General features: G+C 45.2%; 1 protein-coding gene across 1 annotated transcript in view; it reads left to right on the top strand.

Moving 5' to 3' along the window:
- SLC5A10 (solute carrier family 5 member 10) overlaps nt 1–21,986 on the top strand; it is a 108,398-nt gene that overhangs the window by 53,403 nt on the left and 33,009 nt on the right. Inside the window, exons 10-11 of the mRNA XM_075565805.1 lie at nt 9,830–9,937; nt 10,934–11,084. Of these exons, the coding sequence (XP_075421920.1) occupies nt 9,830–9,937; nt 10,934–11,084 (259 nt within the window). The remainder of the gene's footprint in view (nt 1–9,829; nt 9,938–10,933; nt 11,085–21,986) is intronic.

The following is a 21,986-nucleotide window of genomic DNA, read 5'->3' as shown; positions in this document are numbered from 1 at the left end:
CTCGCCACAGCGCTGCGGCCCCCCCTTGCAGCGGGCCCGGCGCCATTTAGGGGAGGGCTCTCGTCCCTGCAGCGTCCGCCACAGCGGCCGCTGCAGTAGCCAGCGGGGACCATTCCTTAAACTTTAGTTTTAAGCGACGTCGCTGGCGATAAAGCCAGTGACGTCAAGAAAGGGGGCGGGCTGTGCACTCTGATTGGTTTAGAGACAGTCACATGTGGTGACTGTCTCTAAAAAATCTAATTTACCGACTTCAACATTTTTGGTCGCTCCGTCGCCGTCGCGCTTACTATAAGCACTTGCGACAGAGTCAATGGATTTGTTTTGGAGCGGCGTCGCCGTCGCAAGGCACTATAAGCGCAGGCAAACTCTGCAGCCCAAATATCTTAAACTTTGCATGTTTTTTTTCTTTATTTTCAGTGGGTCAAAAACGTCCCCCTAGGAAGATCTGTTATTTTTTTTTTTTTGGTTACTTAAATTATTTATTGATCTTTTTTTTCAAAAGGGGGTACAAAAAAGAAAAAAGGAAGGGGGGGGGGTGATGCAATGATACAGTATTACTTACAATCTGGTGATAGCACAAGAGGGAGGGGGGATTAGAGGAGGGGGGATTAGAGGAGGGGGGATTAGGGGAGAGGGGAAGAGGACAGCTTTTGAAACAACGTAACATATTGAGCAATTTGGGTTATTTTTATTCTGCGCCAAATATACAGTGTTTCCCTGTGCTGGGTGTCATCTCCTTTTAACCCTTTCACTGCCGGAGAGGCCAGGAACACGCGGCTTTGGCGGGCGTCGAAGCTTTTCGGAGAGGCGCTGCTGGAAAGCGTCCACGGCCGGGAAAGTTGTGACTGGCGGCGTGCGCTCGTTTCACATACGGAACGACCGCCGGGATCTCCGCATTTCTCACATTAACCCCTGTAGACACAAGGTCTGTGTGCGGATATGCGGGTACACTGCGGAGTCGGCAGGGTATGGTTGGTGTTCAGGGGGCCGGGGGGGGGGGGGGGGGGCTGGTTTTGAGTCGCAGACGGATAGGTGCATTTCCAAACTTTTAGCACAGTTGAGATCAGACCGTATCATTCTGGTGAATTCGGAGCACAGGGCCTTCCACCAATCAGTACGCAGACGCGAGGGGACTCACAATGTATGTGTATATACATACATTTATTGCGTAGGGCAGGGGCGCTCAACTACAGTCCTCAAGACCCCCCAACAGGTCAGGTTTTAAGGATATCCCAGCTTCAACACAGGTGGCTCAATCAGTCCCTGCTTCAGCGCAGGTGGCTCAATCAGTGGCTCGGTCTCCGAGTAAGCCTCTGATTGAAACACCTGTGTTATCCTTAAAACCTGACCTGTTGGGGGGGAGGGGGGTTCTGGAGTTGAGCCCCCCTGGTGAAGGGACAGATCTAAACACAAGAGCGGTGATAAATGTTTTATGGGTGTCAAATGAACAACCACTCCTATGGTGAACGTGTGTGTATATATAGTAAAGTTATTATTACGTATCCTTCATACACTTTCTCCCAATGGGACGCAAAGCACTCCATATACATTACAATATAGCGCTTGATTTTACCTGCCCCTGCCCAGGTGAGCTTACAATCTATGTTTGGCGTCTGAGGCACAGGGAAATAAAGTGACTCGCCCACGACAACAAGGAGCCGACACCGGGAATTCAACCAAAGTCAGTGCCATGGTTTTCAGGGTCACTGAGCCACTCCTTCCATCCAAATATGTAAATGTACACACACATTCATTACTTATTTACACACATATATTTACATATAGTACATATCAGCATACAGTGCACTGTAAGTACAACACAAGCGCAGGAGAGGACTGTTGTTTCCCGCTACACCAGACCATGTACAAAGCTTCTATGAAAACCTATGGTGCCCCATGTACTGTAGGGAGGGCGTCTGCTAGGTGTGCGTAGGGTGGCCAGGAGGCTTTTCCAAAAATACTGGACGCAATGGTGAAAGGTGCGACGCGCTTGAGATATACACACATACGCACGGGCAAACACACATGCTTGAGACACACACACCTCTCTACGCTCTCCACTCCATGCTGTTTCCTCCTCTCCTTGGCCCCACCCTCAGGCTCCTGACACCTCTTCCTGATTGGCTGCAGTACCCAGCAGCAGCCAATCAGGATGGAGGAAGCTGCCCAGCCCCTTAGCAGCAGCCCTGCTCTCTCCCTGCTCTGAGATATCCCACGGCCCCCCAAGCCGGTCAGGTCACTTTGTCCAGAGAGGTAATACCGGAAACATATGTCCAGTAGTACCTCTCATTTTTTACTGTACAGGGTGTCCAAATACAGGACAGTCCGGTTCAATAGTGGACACCTGGCAACCTTAGTGTGTGACCTCATTGCTACTTTTGCCACTTGTGCCATGTTCATAGCCCATGAAATCCCAGAGGAAGGAGTGGCTCACTGGGTAAAGACAGTGACTGTGAAACAGAGTTTGAAGCAGGCGAACCTGGTTCAATTCCCGGTGTCAGCTCCTTGTGATTTTGGGCAAGTCACTTTATCTCCCTGTGCCTCAGGCACCAAAAACATAGTGTGTAATCTCTACAGGGACTGTGTCTGTAACATTCCTATGTACAGCGTTGAGTATACTGTCATCACTATACAAGGGAAAACTATATATTATATAAAAGAGACTACTCTGCCTTGTGATACCCAATAAGCCGAGTGTCTCCTGGTTCCAAACCAGCCCTTCCTAGTGATATTTATAAGAAATCGATTGTAACTGCGCTAACTTGTGAACAGTGTCCTGATATAAATAAAATAAGTATAACAATAATATAATGTATATCAGAAATAAAATATCTTGAAGTGAATAATTAATGTGAACTGTGATCAATTAGTGAATATAGTGACAAATAAATTCCACCACCCAGTTTAAAGGTGCTAATTGAAAAGCTACTCAAAACCCTTCTTTAGACTGTTCTCATAGTCTGTTCTGTTCCAGGATTCTTCAAAGGTTCAGGCGAGCGCCAATCAGGATATTTATTGCTCAGTTCAGAGAGAGGAGTGTCTCTGTATTGCCTTATTAATAGTGTGAGTGGATTATTTTTCACTTTTAAGAAACTTACACCAGGTTGAAACTGTACCATACCATGTTGCTTTTATTGTTCTTTTACATAATGATGACGTGAACATTGGCGCTCCCCTGAACCTTCCTAGTGTTAGGTCAGGCTGATACTTCAGGACAGAAAGTTGATTCACCTCCATGATTTTCCCACATTTCTTGTCTCACGTCTTCCCCATATGTCTTGATTCAGGACAGCTAATCTGTAAACTTCCATAAAATACGAAGGATTTATTTATAATTTGGACCAATTAATACAAATAAGAAGGCTTTAAAACATTAAATAATTTGCTGATTAGTTTTTAGAAACATTTGATGTTTTACCAGGAAATAATACATTGACGTCTAATTTTCAAGTATTTTAACTGTTTCTACAGTGATTTTCTTGTTCCCTATTTACGCAGGAGTACAATGCTGGTATATTTACAGTATTTAGCCCATCTTAAAATGACCGCCACGTCCTCCCGTAGGAGTAATAACAGGATAGTGTGTAATAGGAACCGGAGGGGGAAATAGAAAGTTGTATATTCTCAGCGTTTCCCCAAATTTTAGGGAGACTGCATCTTTGTTATATAAAATGTTACTCTTCAAGGTGACAATGTCTCTGTACTTGTGGGTAACAACAGAGCAGGTAATAAGGCATATTCCTAATCCTCTCCAACCCCATTGGGACCAGCTGTGTGGCTGGACCAATCTGTACCCTATGTAACATCCCCCTCCCCCCAACCTTAACGGCTTCAGCTGTCAGACTGGGCCATATTCTAACCTGAGCCGCACCTTATCCTACAATAAGCAGCCACCTTATCTTGTTTCAACATGGTCCCTCATTCCATCTATACTGTAAGCTCCCCGGTGCAGGGCCCTCATTAGCTCTGCATCTGTTTGTGCATGTTTATCCTCACCTGCATGTAACTCTGTTTATGTGCTTACTATACAGTACTCTGTACCCCCATTGTGTCGCGCTGCGGAATATCTTGGCGCCTCACAAATAATACGATGAAGCAAACGATTATAATATGCACTGATTGTGGCCCCTTGCAGACGCACTTGCCGGAACACCCTCCTAACTGTCTCTTGTCAGTTCTCCCCGCTTACCACTTAGATTGTAAGCTCTTCGGGGCAGGGACTTTCCCTAATGTTAGTTTTATGTCTGAAGCGCTTATTCCCATGATGTGTTATATTATGATGTCACGTGCGTTACTGCTGTGAAGCGCTGTGTACCTGGATGGCGCTATATAAATAAAGATATACATACATATTGCTAACTCACTCCTCACCATCTATGTCAGGCTCTCAAACTCAAAGGCCACCAACAGGCAAGGTTTTATGAATATCCCTGCTTCAGCACAAGTGGCTCTGTCTTTGACTGAGCCACTGATTCGGCCTCCTGTGCTGAAGCAGGGATATCCATAAAAGCTGGCCTGTTGGTGGCCCTTGAGGACTGAGTTTGAGACCCCTGATCTATGTGATGATACACATTCACTTTCAAGAGCTCTTCAGACGCTCTGTGTCTGGGGACAAATGGGGTTACCAGGTCCCTTTCACAGAGATCTGATTGGTTGAGCCCTCGGGAGTTGGGCAGCTTAGCCTCTTGTATTCTGTATGTGGTCCAGTTGCTATTCTGTAACTAAAATTACTTTCCCTACTACTACTAAATTGGCCATTCACTATTACATTTATAATAAGGTTGTAATCACTAATAAAGTGTCGACTGTATTACTTGGCTAATAGTAAAAACTATACACTGGGTCTATGATTTCTGAGTAAGTTTGAAAAACATGTAGGATTTGTGATCATACATGTGATCATTCATGTACCAAAATCAAAAGTAGAGTTTGCATGGGGTCCCAGATCATCAGAAGATGCCCATCTATTAGATTGTAAGCTCTTCGGGGCAGGGACTCCCAATGTTACTTTTATGTCTGAAGCACTTCTTCACATTATGTGTTATTTGTATTATTTGTTATTTATATGATTATGTCACGTGTATTACTGCTGTGACGCGCTACGTATATTAATGGCGCAATATAAATAAAGACATACATACATACATACATACATACATACATACATATAGGACAGATGGTGAACATTGAAACGCATTCTTGTTGTCAGCCGGAGCTGGCTGAATCTTCCCTTTTAGTGTGTGTGTTGGCTCCAAAAACCATATTCAGCAAGTTTGGGCTTTTCGAACCGCCAGGTCTGCATAGGCATCACAGAGTGATCGGGGTATGTTCTCTCGTGTGGAGCCGTTCGGATGAGTCTACAGCATCCTCGGGCTATTCTCAAAGCCAAATGAGAGCCAACGAGTTAAAGTAGTTCTGTGATTTGCCTGCTGCTTTAGTTCTGCAGAACACTAGGGGATAGGTTATGCATCAAGTCCCTAAAATCTGAGCCATGACCTGCCTTAAACTTGTCTTATTCCGTCTGCTTCCATTCATACCAACTATAAGAAGCTTGTTAGACAATGTTCCTACATGTTAAGCAGAGATGTTAGCCGGAGATGTCTATACCACAACATATTTGCTCGAATAATATACTTTTGGACTCATAACCCTTGTGAGGGAGTTACCCTTTCTTTTCAATAAAATGAAGGTGACCCTATTGCAATTCATATACAGTATCTCATCTTTATAATAAGTGCTGTGATACTGGTCAGCCAGAATAACGGCCTCGGCACAGCTCAGACACCCTATTATTTGGAATGGTAAGTGTATCAGTCCAGGAATGTTCCGGAATGGAGCACTCTAATTGGCTGATGATGCACTGGGCCTGTCTAATCACAGGATTTCAGAATGTTCCGTAATTCACTGGGGGGAACTCATCTTCCGTTACAATTTGGAGGAGTTATTCAGTAAACGTCGATCGTGCAGAACGTGCCGTTATCGCACGGAAAGTCCCACTGACTTCGATGGAAGTGGCCCCCGATCGCAGTTTAACGAATAGCCCCCGTTAAGTTTCTGGGGTTTTGGCCTTGCATTATAAATAAAGCCAACAATGTGTGATAACATTTATAATGGGAGGGGAAAAGTTGAAAAAGAGATAGCAAGGCGATGTATAATAAAAGGATGTTTTAAGTGTTTATAAAGTCGCCCAAAGTTAAAGATGAAGACTACATGTGAACCCGTGAGCAGTTATCGATTGCCCTATAAGTGTAACGCTCTAGAAGCGGTATTGGTGCTGGAAAAGTGTTAATTCATTGTAGGATGTAATACCTTTTAATTGACTAACATGAGGGTTCTTCTAAGATGAATTATATTCTACAGAGCTTTCCTCACCTCACAGGTCTCTTATTCGTGTGTAAAGAGCTTTCCAAACCTCATAGGTCTCTTCTTCACATGTACAGAGCTTTTCGAACCTTACAGGTCTCTTATTCATGTGTACAGAGCTTTCCTCATCTCATAGGTCTCTTCTTCATGTGTACAGAGCTTCACAAACCTCACAAGTCTCTTCTTCATGTGTTCAGAGCTTCACAAACCTCACAGGTCTCTTCTTCACATGTACAGAGATTCCCAAACATCACAGGTCTCTTCTTCATGTGTACATTTTCATCATGTAAGGCAGGGGGCGCAATCTTTTTCTCCTGCGCCCCCCTGCCGGCTGTCCTTCTCTCCGCACCTCCCCCCCCCCTTACCTTGGTTCTCGGCGTCTGGGCATCATTTGACCCGATTTTTGGTAGCCGAAATTATTAGATTTTTCAGGAGCCGTTGCCTCATGTGACAGCCCCTGAACCAATCAGGAGCATGGTCGCCCGCGCCGCCGCAAAGCCAATACAACTTTCGCTTGTCGCCGTCACTATAAGCGTGGCCTAAGTGAGGTTTACAGAGGCCTTCGCCGCTTCCCTGGCATTTAATTTGAGTGCCTTCGGGAAGCGTGCGGGGCCTCTGTAAACCCCGCGCCCCCCACAGATAATCTCGCGCACCCCTGATGTAAGGCAAAAGTGAGCTGCTCCAGCCATCTGAGAGTTGATTAGGGCACTGCAATAGCTAAACAATGATCCAACAATGAATTCGGTGTGCTGCTCGGAGCTCAGACTGGAGGTTTGTTATTTAGAACAAAGATTTCATAGAGTTATGCCAAAAGGCTTCAAATCTGCAAATTCCTCCTCAGGCTCTTATGAGTTAGTAAGAGATTACAAGACAGGAATTCACTGGGCCAGAAGTGTTCTGTGTGCATGTACAGTGTTGTGTATGCAGCCAACGCTTCAGGATATATTCTCCTCCAGTGCATTTTATACAAATAAAATTGACAACACACACATCACTGTTGCTATAAATGACTTCCACAATGGGGTGTATTCACTGTAGTGATATATCTGTTTTCCGTCTATGTAATTCACAAGGATACATATGTCTGTCTGTCACATACTCTACTTCCTGCTACGCGGTCCTGTTATACATCGATGGAAAGTGTTCTACGCGTTTTGAATTTTGCAACATTTTACCCAGAAATGTTGCCAAAACGGTTCCAGTTTTCACTGCCCCATCCCCGGCTTGTGTTTATTTCTTTGCCTCCTTTTGGAAGTCTTATAAGTGACTTCAAAGCTCACCATTTAAAATAGGTACTTAATCACCATTCAATTCTACAAACTCCAGGCCGTTTGTCTGAAATTGTATTGTATTGTATTGTATGTCTTTATTTATATAGCGCCATTAATGTACATAGCGCTTCACAGTAGTAATACATGTGGTAATCAAATAAATAACAGATAATATAAATAACAGATCATGGGAATAAGTGCTTTAGACATAAAAGTAACATTCAGGAAGAGGAGTCCCTGCCCCGAGGAGCTTACAGTCTAGTTGGTAGGTAGGGAGAACGTACAGAGACAGTAGGAGGGAGTTCTGGTAAGTGCGTCTGCAGGGGGGCAATCTTTATGTATCGTGTTCAGAATATCCACAGTGCTATTCATATGCTTCTTTAAGCAAGTGTGTCTTAAGGTGGGTCTTAAAGGTGGATAGAGTGGGTGCTAGTCGGGTATTGAGGGGAAGGGCATTCCAGAGGTGAGGGCAGTCAGTGAAAAAGGATTAAGGCGTCTCTCTTACATTCCACCCTGCGCATGTACACGGGCAATGCTCGACGCTTATCACGGACATTCACTGGAATATATCCTATCGGCTTTTCCCCATTATCGCTTGGCATACAATGCTTTTACTGCAGCCAGGGATTCTGGGTAGTGACATGCAAATTAGGACAGTGTGTCACTCTTTACTTCCTATACATTTTAACATGGGACCCCTATAAGCCTATGCCTGCCACATTACACAACTTTTCAGCGCAGCCTGGGTTACAAAAGTGCATAGCCAGTAAATCTATGCACAGACAGCTGTTTCGACGTTTTGGGTCTCATCAGTGCGAGGTTGGTTGCTGACTCTGCGACGTGAAGCTGGTAAGTGGGTATAACCAGACATTAAAAAAGATAAGATGGGTAAAATCTGTATGGCTTGTGAAACTATGAACGTTTGAGGCTTCCTATGAGACTGCCTTCAAATGAATCCTATGAGCGATGTATGTTAGAATAAGGTAATATCAGTGTATTGAACATTTGAACTATGTACCCGTGACTCAGTATGTGAATAAGTGTGTATCAGTGGGTCTTCCTGAAGTCACCTCAAACATAAAGCCATGGTTTGTAGAATATATCTTTTGTTGTAAACATGTTTGCTGAGATTTTCTGAGCATCGCTGGCAGTATAACCGCACCCTGGCTGGGATGCAAAGGTTTGCTATTGTTCTGTAAAAGCACAAAACCTTTTTAGTCTGGGCTGCTTTTACATTTCGAGGACAATAACCCTTTGCTGGAGTTGGGTAGAAACGGCAGGTCATGAATTCTCTAAAGAGGGAGACTTTAGGGTACTTGTATTGAGGAGAAAGTGATATATATATATATATATATATATATATATATATATATATATATATGTATATATATATATATATGCAAAAACATGAAGTCCGCAGCACGCTCAATAGAAAAAAGGTTATTTAATCTCAATAAATCATCAGGCAATCACAAAAACTCCAGAGCACGTACTGTACGTTTCAGACCACAAGGTCTTTTCTCAGAGCTACGAGAAATGTACGTCGCGCTGGAGTTTTGTGATTGCCTGATGATTTATTGAGATTAAATAACCTTTTTTCTATTGAGTGTGCTGCGGACTTCATGTTTTTGTGTATCTTTTGCTGGACTGGCTGGTGTTCCCTGTCTGTCTGCAAGCACCTGAATTTCTGATAGGTATATACTGTATTATCTTTTTTGGTTTATAGTTCTTTGTTTGAGTGCACCCAGCATCTTTTTGTGTGTGTGTATATATATATAAACAAGTAAAACCAGCGCACAAATAAATATACAATTTAGTATTAATAATGTATGCACACATTAATAAGGATCATGGGTGTATTATATAGTGGAACTATGGCAGGAGGAATATGGAAAGAAATATAAAAGCAGATGGAAAAGGCAGCTCATCGAGGAGTAACCAATCCCTAAAAACACATGTACGCTCATCTATTGACTATATATGTATGTATCAAGGAGTCAGACAAAGAGGGATAGTTGAAAAGAATCAGTTCTGGCAGTAACCAAACCTCAGATTACCCTATTACAATTCAAAATAATTGATTATAAGATAGATAGTCAAAAGCTGATGCCATTTTACTTGCTAATTTTGGGAAGGCTCTAGCCCCCCATTCTCTTCCTAACAGCCCCCCCCCCCCAATACCTTGCATTTTGCAGACGCGGTTGGCTGTGTAGTTCCCGAGGTGTGTGTCGAGGTTTGCGGAGCCGAGGTTGGATGCTCCAATATCGCCTACCCCAAGCTGGTCATTGAACTCATGCCCAGCGGTAAGTGTCATTTATTCAAAGCTTTGACATTGGCCAGCCAGCGTGCTCTATACATTGTCACACACCCTATTGTTCTGCCACCATAAGGGTCTGACACCCAGGTATTTCAGCCATGGAACTCTCTGATTGACTCAGCTTGTTCTTATGGAGACAACATCTGTCTCTTCAGTCGCCAGCTCAGTCAGCTCCTTAGAATGTTCCCCTTACACCACAACTCAAGGGAGATTCTTCATTTAAAGTTATTCTTCATGATCAAATGGGAACAATTTGACTTCATTGTTTCTAATGAAACTGAACCCCTGGTTTGTAGTCAGTTGGGTTATGCTACCCTATGGCAGTGCAGGGATCGCTCGCCATGCGCTCGCACCTCTACTATAAAAGATGCCTTAATCCCAAGGGCAGTACAAAGGACTTGGGGACATCCCTTAAGGTTGGAGGAAAGGAGATTTCACCAGTAACAAAAGAAAAGGTTCTTTACAGTCAGGGCAGTTACAATGTGGGATTCATTAGCCATGGAGACTGTGATGGCAGATACAGTAGATTTGTTCAAAAAAAGGTTGGATATCTTTTTAGAAAGGAAAGGTATACAGGGATATACCTAATAAGTAAACATGGGAAGGATGTTGATCCAGGGAGTAATCTGATTGCCATTACTGGAGTCAGGAAGACATTTCTTTTCCCCTTATAAGACATTATTGGATAATGTCACTGGGGTTGTGTGTTTGCTTTCCTCTGGATCAATATACTGTAAGTACGGATATAGGATAAAGTATCTGTCTAAATTTAGCATGGGTTGAACGTGGACATACGTCTTTTTTCAACCTCATCTACGATGTAACGATGTAACGATGTAACGATGTAACGATGTAACGATGTAACGATGTAACGATGTAACGATGTAACGATGTAACGATGTAACTCACCATGGCCTTGTCTCCCCTCTGTGTCTGTGCGCCCACTCCTTCGCCCCGCTGAATATCACTGCCTGGGTGACAGGCCTACGCGGGCTGATGATCGCGGTAATGATGGCGGCTCTCATGTCCTCGCTGACCTCGATATTTAACAGCAGCAGCACTCTCTTCACTATGGACATCTGGAGGAAGATCAGGAGGAGCGCTAACGAGAAAGAACTGCTGCTGGTTGGAAGGTATGCATAGCTTTATGTATACCGCGCCCACGGTGTACTCAGCGCCTTGCAAGGGAGACCAGGCAGGACAGGGAATTCTAATACAATAAGTGCAACAAAGTCACACAATAGGAAAGGAAATCCCTGCCCCGGAGAGCTTACAATCTAAGTGGTATGATGGGAGGCTTACAGAGACAGCAGTTGAGGGAAAAAGTGCAGTAGATGTAAGTGCCTGGCCTTGATGGTGGGTAAGTGCAGTAGATAGTGCCTGGCCTTGATGGTGGGTAGGTGCAGTAGATGGCAGTGCCTGGCCTTGATGGTGGGTAGGTGCAGTAGATGGCAGTGCCTGGCCTTGATGGTGGGTAGGTGCAGTAGATGGCAGTGCCTGGCCTTGATAGTGGGTAGGTGCAGTAGATGGCAGTGCCTGGCCTTGATGGTGGGTAGGTGCAGTAGATGGCAATGCCTGGCCTTGATGGTGGGTAGGTGCAGTAGATGGCAGTGCCTGGCCTTGATGGTGGGTAGGTGCAGTAGATGGCAGTGCCTGGCCTTGATGGGGGGTAGGTGCAGTAGATGGCAGTGCCTGGCCTTGATGGGGGGTAGGTGCAGTAGATGGTAATGCCTGGCCTTGATGGGGGGTAGGTGCAGTAGATGGTAATGCCTGGCCTTGATGGTGGGTAGGTGCAGTAGATGGCAGTGCCTGGCCTTGATGGTGGGTAGGTGCAGTAGATGGCAGTGCCTGGCCTTGATGGTGGGTAGGTGCAGTAGATGGCAATGCTTGGCCACAGTGGTTAGTAGGAGTGACTGTGGGTGTGGGACAGTTGCCATAAGTCCATGCTATTGAAAGGCTTCATTTAAAGCTGCAGTTCAGTCTTTTTTTTTTTTTTTTTTTACATTTATTTTTTTACTTCAATAGTTTTATGTGTGCAATCTCTAATTACCTAAAGAACAGTATAGCTGCAGGTCAATTCGTTTTCCATGTATTGATAGGTCGAAATTTGGTGACATATTAAAAGCTGGCATTTGTTTATAATCTGCTTGACTGGCAGTGGAAGCTCATGAATATTCATGAGCACTGCTGCATTGACAAGTGCTAGAGGGAGGGCGGGGGTGTGCCAGAGCTTGTGACAGGACATGAAGGGGCAGTGCCTTAGCAAATGGCTGATAAAATAGAATACAAGAAAATTGGTCTTTCAAAGTTGTTTTTTTAAAAACAGAAAATGCTAAAAGTATTTTTTCTTACTACAGAACTGATTTATTAAAAAAAACACACATGCAGGATATTGACTGAACTGCAGCTTTAAGAGGTGAGTTTTATAGTGTGTCCTAAAGGTGGAGAGGGAATGTGCTTGGTGAATACTGAGTGTGAGGGAGTTCTACAGGTAAGGGGCAGTGAGGGAAAGGGGTTTAAGGCGAGAGGGAGCAGCTGAAGGGTTAATTTCGGGCTGCACCCCTTTCTAGGGATCCGCTCCCACGGCGGGACTTTACATTTCCCATGTTGATGCTGTAACCACATCTCGTGCTTTCTCCACTACGCTGCAGCGCTTCGGAGGTTATCGGCTGTGTAAACTGTCAACCACTTTTAAAATGGCTGCTGTTCCCTCTTCTTGACAGAGCAGGAATAAGCTGCCAACTCCAGTCCTTAAGGGCCACCAACAGGTCAGGTTTTCAGGATATCCCTGCTTCAGCACAGGTGGCTCAATCAGTGGCTCAGTCTAAGACTGAGCCACTGATTGAGCCACCTGTGCTGAAGCAGGGACAGATTAAGCCAGTTGTGCTGAAGCAGGGATATCCTGAAAACCTGACCTGTTGCTGACCTTTGAGGACTGGAGTTGGCCACCCCTGCTATAAGGACGGTGGCCCCCTGCATATAAGCACAGCACAGCTACTTTGTATGTAGCTGCCTGTTAGGCTGGGTATTCCCCCAGCATGCCGCAGGTTTCAGCGGGTTGATACGTGTGCTGATTACAAAGTGTTGATGACTTCCGCTCCCCCGGTCCCTTGGGGTTCCTGTTTGCTTTGCTGACTCTGAGCAGGTCTGGTCAGTCTGGGAATGAGGTTTGATTTCCTCATTTATTTTTCTATTGTAGGGCCTCCTAATTACACTAATTACAGATGACACACCGCAGCGCGCCGAATTGGCCTCTGACATTCCTTGGTGCGAAAAGGATCTCAAACAGCAACCACCCTAAATTTGGCACACCGCCTGACTCTGAGGGGGGGGGGGGGGGCTTTAACCTCTTGAGAGCTGGATGTCTAGCAACAGCTTGATCCGGCACTGGATGGGGTTAAAAAAGGAATTTATGATCTGTACAATGCCCTATAACTGAGTCCTGGTCACCGCCGCTGCTGGGCCACCTTGGAGAAGGCTAAAAAAACATATTAAATGGGTTTAAATAGTAGGTAGAGCAGGGGCAGCCAACTCCAGTCCTCAAGGGCCACCAACAGGTCAGGTTTTAAGGATATCTCTGCTTCAGCAAAGTCAAAGACTGAGACACTGATTGAGCCACCTGTGCTGAAGCAGGGATATCCTTAAACCTGACCTGTTGGTGGCCCCTGTGAACTGGAGTTGGCAGCCCATGAGGTAGAGCATTACATGGCAGAATGCTTTGTCTTTATATCAATTCCACTACATGTAGCAGTGAACTTACATACGCATGTAGTATGTATGTATATATGTATATCTTTATTTATACAGTATAGTGCCACTTATGTACACAGCGCGTCACATCAGTAATACATGGGGCATAATAATATAACACAAAATGGGACTAAGTGCCTGAGACATAAAAGTAACACTAGGAAAAAGGAGTCCCTGCCCCGAAGAGCTTACAATCTAAGTGGTAGAAAGAACGTACAGAGACAGTAGGAGGGTGTTCTGGTAAGTGCATCTGCAAGAGGGCAAGGTCGATGTATGAGGTTTATAGTATCAGCCACAGAGCTACTCATATGCTTCGATAAGGAGGTGGGTTTTAAGATGGGTCTTAAAGGTGGAGAGAGAGGCGCTAGTCAGATATTGAGGGGAAGGGCATTCCAGAGGTGTAAAGAATCGTGTTGACAGTCCTTTTATCAGCAAGGGGATTAAGAAATGACAGTTTATTGGGAGTCATTGATCAATTTACCCATGGACTCAAACGTGGCCAGCACAGCCTGGCCCGTTCAACACACCAGGGCTACTTACTCGGCCACTTAGCCAGTGCAGCAGAGGGCTTGCCACGTCCGCATTGCCACCTATTAATACACTTTGCTGGCTCAGGATATTTCGGCTGCACATGCGGGTTTAGTCCCTGGGCAGGTGGACTGGAGTTGCCCACCCCTGTGTAATACCATAGCTACTCTGAAAACATGGGCAAATGGGTGGCACTGCTGCCTTATATGCCTTCAACAAACACAAACTGCACTCCTGACGAAGCTGTAGCGAAACGCGTAGGGTGAATGTGTGAGAAAGAGAGAGAGAGCCCAGCAGTGAGCTTAGCCGGCTGATCCGTCCAAACATCACGAGAGGAGACGTCCATCGTGTGACGCGGAAGCTCTTTCCATCGCGAGTCGCAAGTTGCACACGTAGGAGCACCTACACGGAGGCATGCGAGGCGTCCCTCCACCCCAGCTGTCGGGATAACTCTTTACCGCGCTATACCCTCACACAATCTGTGAGTACAATGCGCATCTTGTTTTTTTTTAAATAAATATGGATTCACGTTATGTTTTGCGCGCTGCAAATTCCCCAACATATGGAGTTTTCAGTGGTGGCTGTGGGGTTCCTTTTCCACCTCCAGCTCACTGCCTCAAAGCTGCCGTTTTAATTATTTATTTACTTTCCCCCCCCTTTAATATGCGCAGCAATACTATCAACACAATGATAAGTAATTAGCTAAGTTGCCAATCGACCCGTTCTCCTGTGATCGATCGGTGAAGATTCGGCTCGGAGGTTCACTAAATGGCTGTCAGTGCAGCAGAAGAGGACCAAAGATGCAAAGTTCTGTGGGGAAGATCATGTGACCAGGCAGCCACTAGATACAGTTGGTGCACTGCTAGAGAGAGGGCAGGGCTCAAAAAGGGGCTGTGACTTTGTAGGGGATGGGGAAGTAACTTTGTAAATGGTTGCTATAGAAACAAAAAATGCTTGTTACATTATAATACATTCAAAATGTCATTCCGAGTTGTTTAAAAAAAAAAAAAAAAACTGGTACAAGTATTTTCTCATAGTACAGATCAGATTTATTTAAAAAAAAAAAAAAACCCCACGTAGGATATTGCTTTGTCTGCAGCTTTCAAGAACAGCAATTTTCTGAGTTGTTTCAGCGGAGTGCGGCTGTCCCAGCTTCCCCCACAGATCCCCCTACAGTATGCTCTGTTCTCTGGTCTTCCTTAGCCCAGCGCTGCAGCTTCTTCCTTTCCTGGATACTTTGCTCTCTCTGGGTCAGGGAGTGATCTTGAGCTGCACAGGCAGAGAAGGAATTTGTGGGGGGGGGGGGGGGTTACTTTCACTTGCTGTGTTCCAATCCGTGATTTGTTGCACAGTTTTCTTTCCTTGTACAATTAACAAACACAAACGCTGTAATAACACCCCTCGGGGATGAATGACAGACTGCCCTTTAAGCCTGTCACCAGCTAGCATGGGAACTGAAACTGACGACATGAGAGAATAATGACCAATAGTTGTAGGCCCTGTCAGTGCCAAAGGAATAAACAGCCGTGGTCATCTCGGTCGGACCACTCTTAACTTTTTCAAACCCAGGCCCATATTCTGTTCTGTAGTGTGAGACACCTTCCAGTTCTGAAAGACATCTTACTGCCCAGTCACATGAATGGGGCCATTTGAGGACATATTTACTCAGCAGTGCTATAAGGAGTCTTATGGAGTAGCACTGCTTAGGCAATAAGGCTCAAAGACTCACGTATTATCCAATTCTGTCTGTGGCGCGTTTCTTCCAACCCAAGTCAACAGCTGCTTCAGGGGGTCCTATCCCAAACAGGACCCTTGATTGTATTAAATAATATCACTGCGGCACGCAATAAGTGCAATTCAAGCAAAAAAAGATGAACTATGTTCTATATTTCATGGATGATCATTTGTGGGCTGTAATACTTGTTATTGGACTGTTACAATGTATCACCGCCTACAACCCACCATATTTATCAAGCTCCTAATGGGTTAAATCAATGGTGCTCAACTACAGTCCTCAAGACTTCTCAACAGGCCAGGTTTCAAGAATATCCAGAATAGCCCTGCTTCAGCACAGGTGGCTCAATCAGTCCCTGCTTCAGCACAAGGGTCTCAATCAGTGGCTCAGTCGAGGACCTGTTGGGGGGTCTTGAGGATTGGAGTTGAGAACCCCTGCACTAATATGTTAGACTTGAATTTACCGTTTAATATTAAATGACTTATGGAGGGTTAAAAAGTGTCGGAAACCCTCCGCCATACAGAATACAGCAAATAGAAATCCCACGTGTGTGAGCACATTCACATGTCTCAGACAGGTCCGCAACCCTGCCCTTCCCCGTTATCTCTTAGCATACAGTGCTCCCACTGCAGCCAGGGATTCTGGGTAATGATTATGCAAATGGACAGACGGTGTCACTCTTTACTTCTTGTCCATTTCAACATGGGCCCCTGTAAACATATGCCTGCCGCATAACACAGCTTTTTCAGCACAGCACAGCTTTGGTAGGAAGTGCAGAGTCAGTAACCCTACTCACAGACAGCTTTGAATGTAATCCCAAGTGGCATTTTTATTTGCTGTACACTGTTCAATATTGTTCTTCTCTTTATTACATACTGTTTCATCCGTGATTTACAGCAATATTCAGTTCAGCTTTAGATATAGAAAAGGGATCAGTGGCGCTTGAGTAGGGGCTAGTAGGATTAATAACACGGGTTTAATTTTATATATATATATATATATATATATATATATATATATGCACTTATTTCTTTTTTGATTCCGTTTTTCATGGACTTTGCGCTTTTAACGGCTAGGTTTTAAGCCTGAATGTAAAGAAAACCAGCAATTAAGCTCTTCACTGCCACAAACAACCTCTACATACATCAGACAAGTGGTTACATGACAGAGCGCTCTCTAATGAATTTGGACAGGATTAAACCTTTAATTAGGGACCATGTGACTGACACATTAAATACGTACAATGCTCACAGCTGTACTCGCGCGTCTCCTGGGCTCTGACCTACATACAGAAGTCCCTACCTGTGAGAGCCCAGGACAGGCGTAGGGTAGAAAACGTGCAGCAAAGTGTTTAACATGTCACATCTTTTTGGCCCTTATTTTATAAACAGTGCAAAGTGCCCCCAGTGTATCGCAGACCCAGCTGGGACATGTGGGGAGGGAATCACATTTCCTCGGATAGTGCCATGCTGACAGCTATAGTATTTTCCCGGCGCTGAGGGTGGCAGCGTGACGGCTGAAGTCTGCGAGCGCTGTCAGTGCGACGCCCAGATCCCATGCGCTGATCTGTAGGGAGGCGGAGCCGGCGCTGCGGGCCAGGTGACCTGGTTAGCGATGTAAATTAATTTAATTAAGGAGTGTTGTGGCAGGAAAACACGGTGACTCACTGCTGCTGGTGTTTAACTAGGATAAAGATGATTATACAGCTTGGTATGACTGCAACGTCCTGTCTTTAATGTGAATGCAAGGCATTCTCTTAACCCTTTCCCTGCCTGATTTATTTTGTAGCGGTATGGTAGTGCATCCGCCAGTCAAGGTATTGAAGGTGAAATCACTTTTACACATGATATGGTTTTGAAGCAAAAGGTGGCACTGTGTGCTCATTTGCATGTCACTTCCCAGAATCCCTTGCTGCAGTGGAAGCACTGTATGCTGGGTGCTAATGGTGAAAGGCAGGTCTGCAAACCTGTCTAAGACATGCAAATGAGCACACAGTAATATTTCCATTTGATATACAGTATATATATATATATATATATATATATATATATATATATATATATATATACATACATACATACATACATACATACATACACACACACATACAGGACAAGCACTCCAAGATCAAAAGGTGAAATGTATTCCTCAACGCTTAGGCTCCCAACGGGGCCTTTATCATAAAGGATCTTGATAAAGGCTCCATTGGAAGTCGAAACGTTGTGGAATAAATATCACCTGTGGATCTTGGAGTGCCTGTCCTGTTTTCTCATATCAGATGTGCTGCCTTGCTGACACCTGGATGGTCTGCATTATATACTGTATATCTATATATCTATATATGTCTGTCTGTCGATATGCAGCAGTGCTGATATTATTAGGAGAAGACTCTCGTTGTCCTCTCCTTACTTTTGCTGGAGCGACAGGGCGGTTGGAAAGCACCAAACACACCATCACATTTCATAACCGCAGCTACTGCTGTTCCATCACAGCCCAGCGGGTGAAGGAGTCTGACACCTATCCATCGTTGGGCTCGGTAACAATGGCACGGCCCTTGTAACCCGTCATGTCATTTCAGCTCAGAATCACGACGAGGCATTGTGAGTGCGGGCCCACACCCTGGGATTCACAGGCTTTCTTATTCCACCCAGCTGAGGGAAGCTATTAAAAAGCACACTGGCACACCTCACTTAATTGTTTTCAGCTTTTGTTTCATGCTCAGAACTTTCAATTAAGTTCTCGCGGAGTGAGCACCAGGCTGGCCAAGCAGTACATTAAATCAGCTTGGCAGCTCAGGGCCTTGGCATAAAAACAGGGGTTTATCTAAGAGTAATTCAGGTGAAGTTTCCTGCTTCTAATACTCTTTTTTTTTTATTTTCCCGGCAAGCACGTGATGGTCTCGCCAAACCCCATCCTGTTCAATGTGACCGGGCTTGTGCTGCCCACTCCTCTCTCTCTGTTGGCTGCCAAGCTCAGAAAGGTGGTGATTGTTATAAAGGTTTCTTGCAGTGCGGACTCTTTTTTTGTAATTCAGACACCAGCCTTTCTGCAGTGGTCAATAACAGCCACTTTCATTTAGTGCAGGGGGTTGGCAACTCCAGTGCTCAAGGGCCACCAACAGGTCAGGTTTTCAGGGTATCCCTGCTTCAGCGCAGGTGGCTCAGGTTTTCAGAATATCGCTGCTTCAGCATAGGTGACTCAATCAGTGGCGCAGTTGACTGAGCCAGTGATTAAGCCACCTGTGCTGAAGCAGGGATATCCTGAAAACCTGACCTGTTGGTGGCATTTGAGGACTGGAGTTTCCCACCCCTGATCTACTGTGAAGACATAGTTATAAGAGGTGAACAGTCGCACTTGACTGCCACATTCTGCTTCAAGATTCTCCTCTATAAGCAGGGACCTCCTTGTTTATTGTATACATGTAACTATGTTCATGTATGAGTAAATTGTCTTCTGGCCCATTGCACAACACTATGGAATGCATGGGTCCCTTATCCATATACACAAAGAATGAATAATGATTGTAATAGGTGGGGTGGCTTGGATACTTGGGACTTTAATCCAGAAACAAATACAAGAGCAGGGCCACTTTTAGAACGGAATTTAGTCACAACGTCATGTGACGCATTGCCATTTGACCCCGCAGCGTCACCATTTGACCCCGCAGCGTCATTTGAAACAGCGTTGGCATGGCTGACGCGTCACCGAAGAGCCAGCTGAGAGCAAGTAAGGGAAGTTGCAGAGACCTCACGCCTCCCCCGGCATTTAATTTACATGCTTGGGGGCTCTGCAACCTCCACGCCCCCTTAGAAAATCAGGGGGGGGGGGCGCCCCCCAGTTTGCGCACCGCTGCTCTATGCCAGTGTTTTTCAACAGGGGTTCCTAGGAAACCTTTGGTTCCCCAGGCATTCCTGAAATCTTTAGCATTTTAATTGGAAAATGGTACCAAATACAGAAGAATTTACAATACATCTGATCTCAGACGCGCTATTAGAGAGGGTTGGGGTCCTTACAGTGCATCTGATCTCAGACGCGCTATTAGAGAGGGTTGGGGTTCCTTACAATGCATCTGATCTCAGACGCGCTATTAGAGAGGGTTGGGGTTCCTTACAATGCATCTGATCTCAAACACACTATTAGAGGGGGTTGGGGTTCCTTACAATGTATCTGATCACAGAGACGCTATTAGAGAGGGTTGGGGTTCCTTACAATGCATCTGATCACAGAGACGCACTATTAGAGAGGGTTGGGGTTCCTTACAATGCATCTGATCTCAGACGCGCTATTAGAGAGGGTTGGGGTTCCTTACAATGCATCTGATCTCAAACACACTATTAGAGGGGGTTGGGGTTCCTTACAATGTATCTGATCACAGAGACGCTATTAGAGAGGGTAGGGGTTCCTTACAATGCATCTGATCTCAGACGCGCTATTAGAGAGGGTTGGGGTTCCTTACAATGTATCTGATTCCAGACGCGCTATTAGAGAGGGTTGGGGTTCCTTACAATGCATCTGATCTCAGACGCGCTATTAGAGAGGGTTGGGGATCCTTACAATGCATCTGATCTCAGACACGCTATTAGAGAGGGTTGGGGTTCCTTACAATGCATCTGATCTCAGACGTAGTATTAGAGAGGGTTGGGGTTCCTTACAATGCATCTGATCTCAGACGCACTATTAGAGGGGGTTGGGGTTCCTTACAATGCATCTGATCTCAGACGCACTATTAGAGGGGGTTGGGGTTCCTTACAATGCATCTGATCTCAGACGCACTATTAGAGGGGGTTGGGGTTCCTTACAATGCATCTGATCTCAGACGCACTATTAGAGAGGGTTGGGGTTCCTTACAATGCATCTGATCTCAGACGCGCTATTAGGGTGGTTTGGGGTTCCTTACAATGCATCTGATCTCAGACGTAGTATTTGAGAGTGTCTGGGTTCTGCAGAATGTCACAATATAATTATAGGGTTCCTTAACAAAAAAAAAAGAATAAAACCACTGCTCTATGCAGCTCTTGGGACCTGTAGACAAAGCTCTGAACAACTGCTACAGATAATAACCTCATTGTGTAACATACAATAGGCCAAGATTTTTCAAATGCATTTAGAGGCCACCTGACCGTTCCTGAACATACTGTAGCTCTCACACAGAATTCTGCCGATTCAAGGCAATGACACTTGTCAGTTTGGAGATCCATGCAAATAGGAATAAGAAGGCTCAGCAGAGCTGGCCGCCCGAGCACTTGTGGTCAGTGATGTATGAAAACGCTGTTCTGTGAGAATATATACAGTGTGACTGCATGTTCTTCTATTATCCATATATAACAAGTGCATGTTACGGGGAGTTTATGTAATGACGTGTGTAACAGGCGTCTTCGCGCTGCCAGATATTTTCTCTGCACAGGGCACAGTGTAATCCTATCTGGCGACTTCTCCCTGAGCAGGGTTTTCCGCATTGGGCAGCTCTCCCCCTGAACATGAGTGTGTGCCCGCTTCTTCAGAAGCAATATAACGGTCTCGGATACCGAGAGAGGGATCTCTGCTCTTGTACTAATCCGTCCTCTGGGAATGAAGAGACAGGGAGCAGAATGAAGTCTTTTATTAGCAAAGTCGGTTTGGGCCGTAACACACAAAACATTTGCGGACGCAGAATCACATAGGCTAATACTTTGCTGCCCGCCTGTCTCAGGGTTGTGCCAGCGTGTGCCCACTCACTGGGCAGTGGGAATAATAATAACAGCATTGTATATAGCGCTGACAGTGTATGCAGAGCTGTACATAGATTTTTTTTCAGGCACGATAAGTTCCTGCCCCTTACACCAGGGGGTGGCCAACTCCAGTCTTCCAGGGCCACCGTCAGGTCAGGGTTTAAGGATATCTCTGCTTCAGCACAGGTGACTCAATCGGGTTCAGTCAATGACTGAGCCATTGATTAAGCCACCTGTGCTGAAGCAGGGATATCCTTAACAGCTGACCTGGTAGTGGCCCTTGAGGACTAGAGTTGGCCAATGACTGAGTCACT

This window comes from Ascaphus truei, chromosome 11, assembly GCF_040206685.1.
Source record: "Ascaphus truei isolate aAscTru1 chromosome 11, aAscTru1.hap1, whole genome shotgun sequence".
Lineage (NCBI taxonomy): Eukaryota > Metazoa > Chordata > Amphibia > Anura > Ascaphidae > Ascaphus > Ascaphus truei.
The sequence above is the reverse complement of the archived record's forward strand: the minus strand, read 5'-3'. Positions and strand labels throughout refer to the sequence as shown.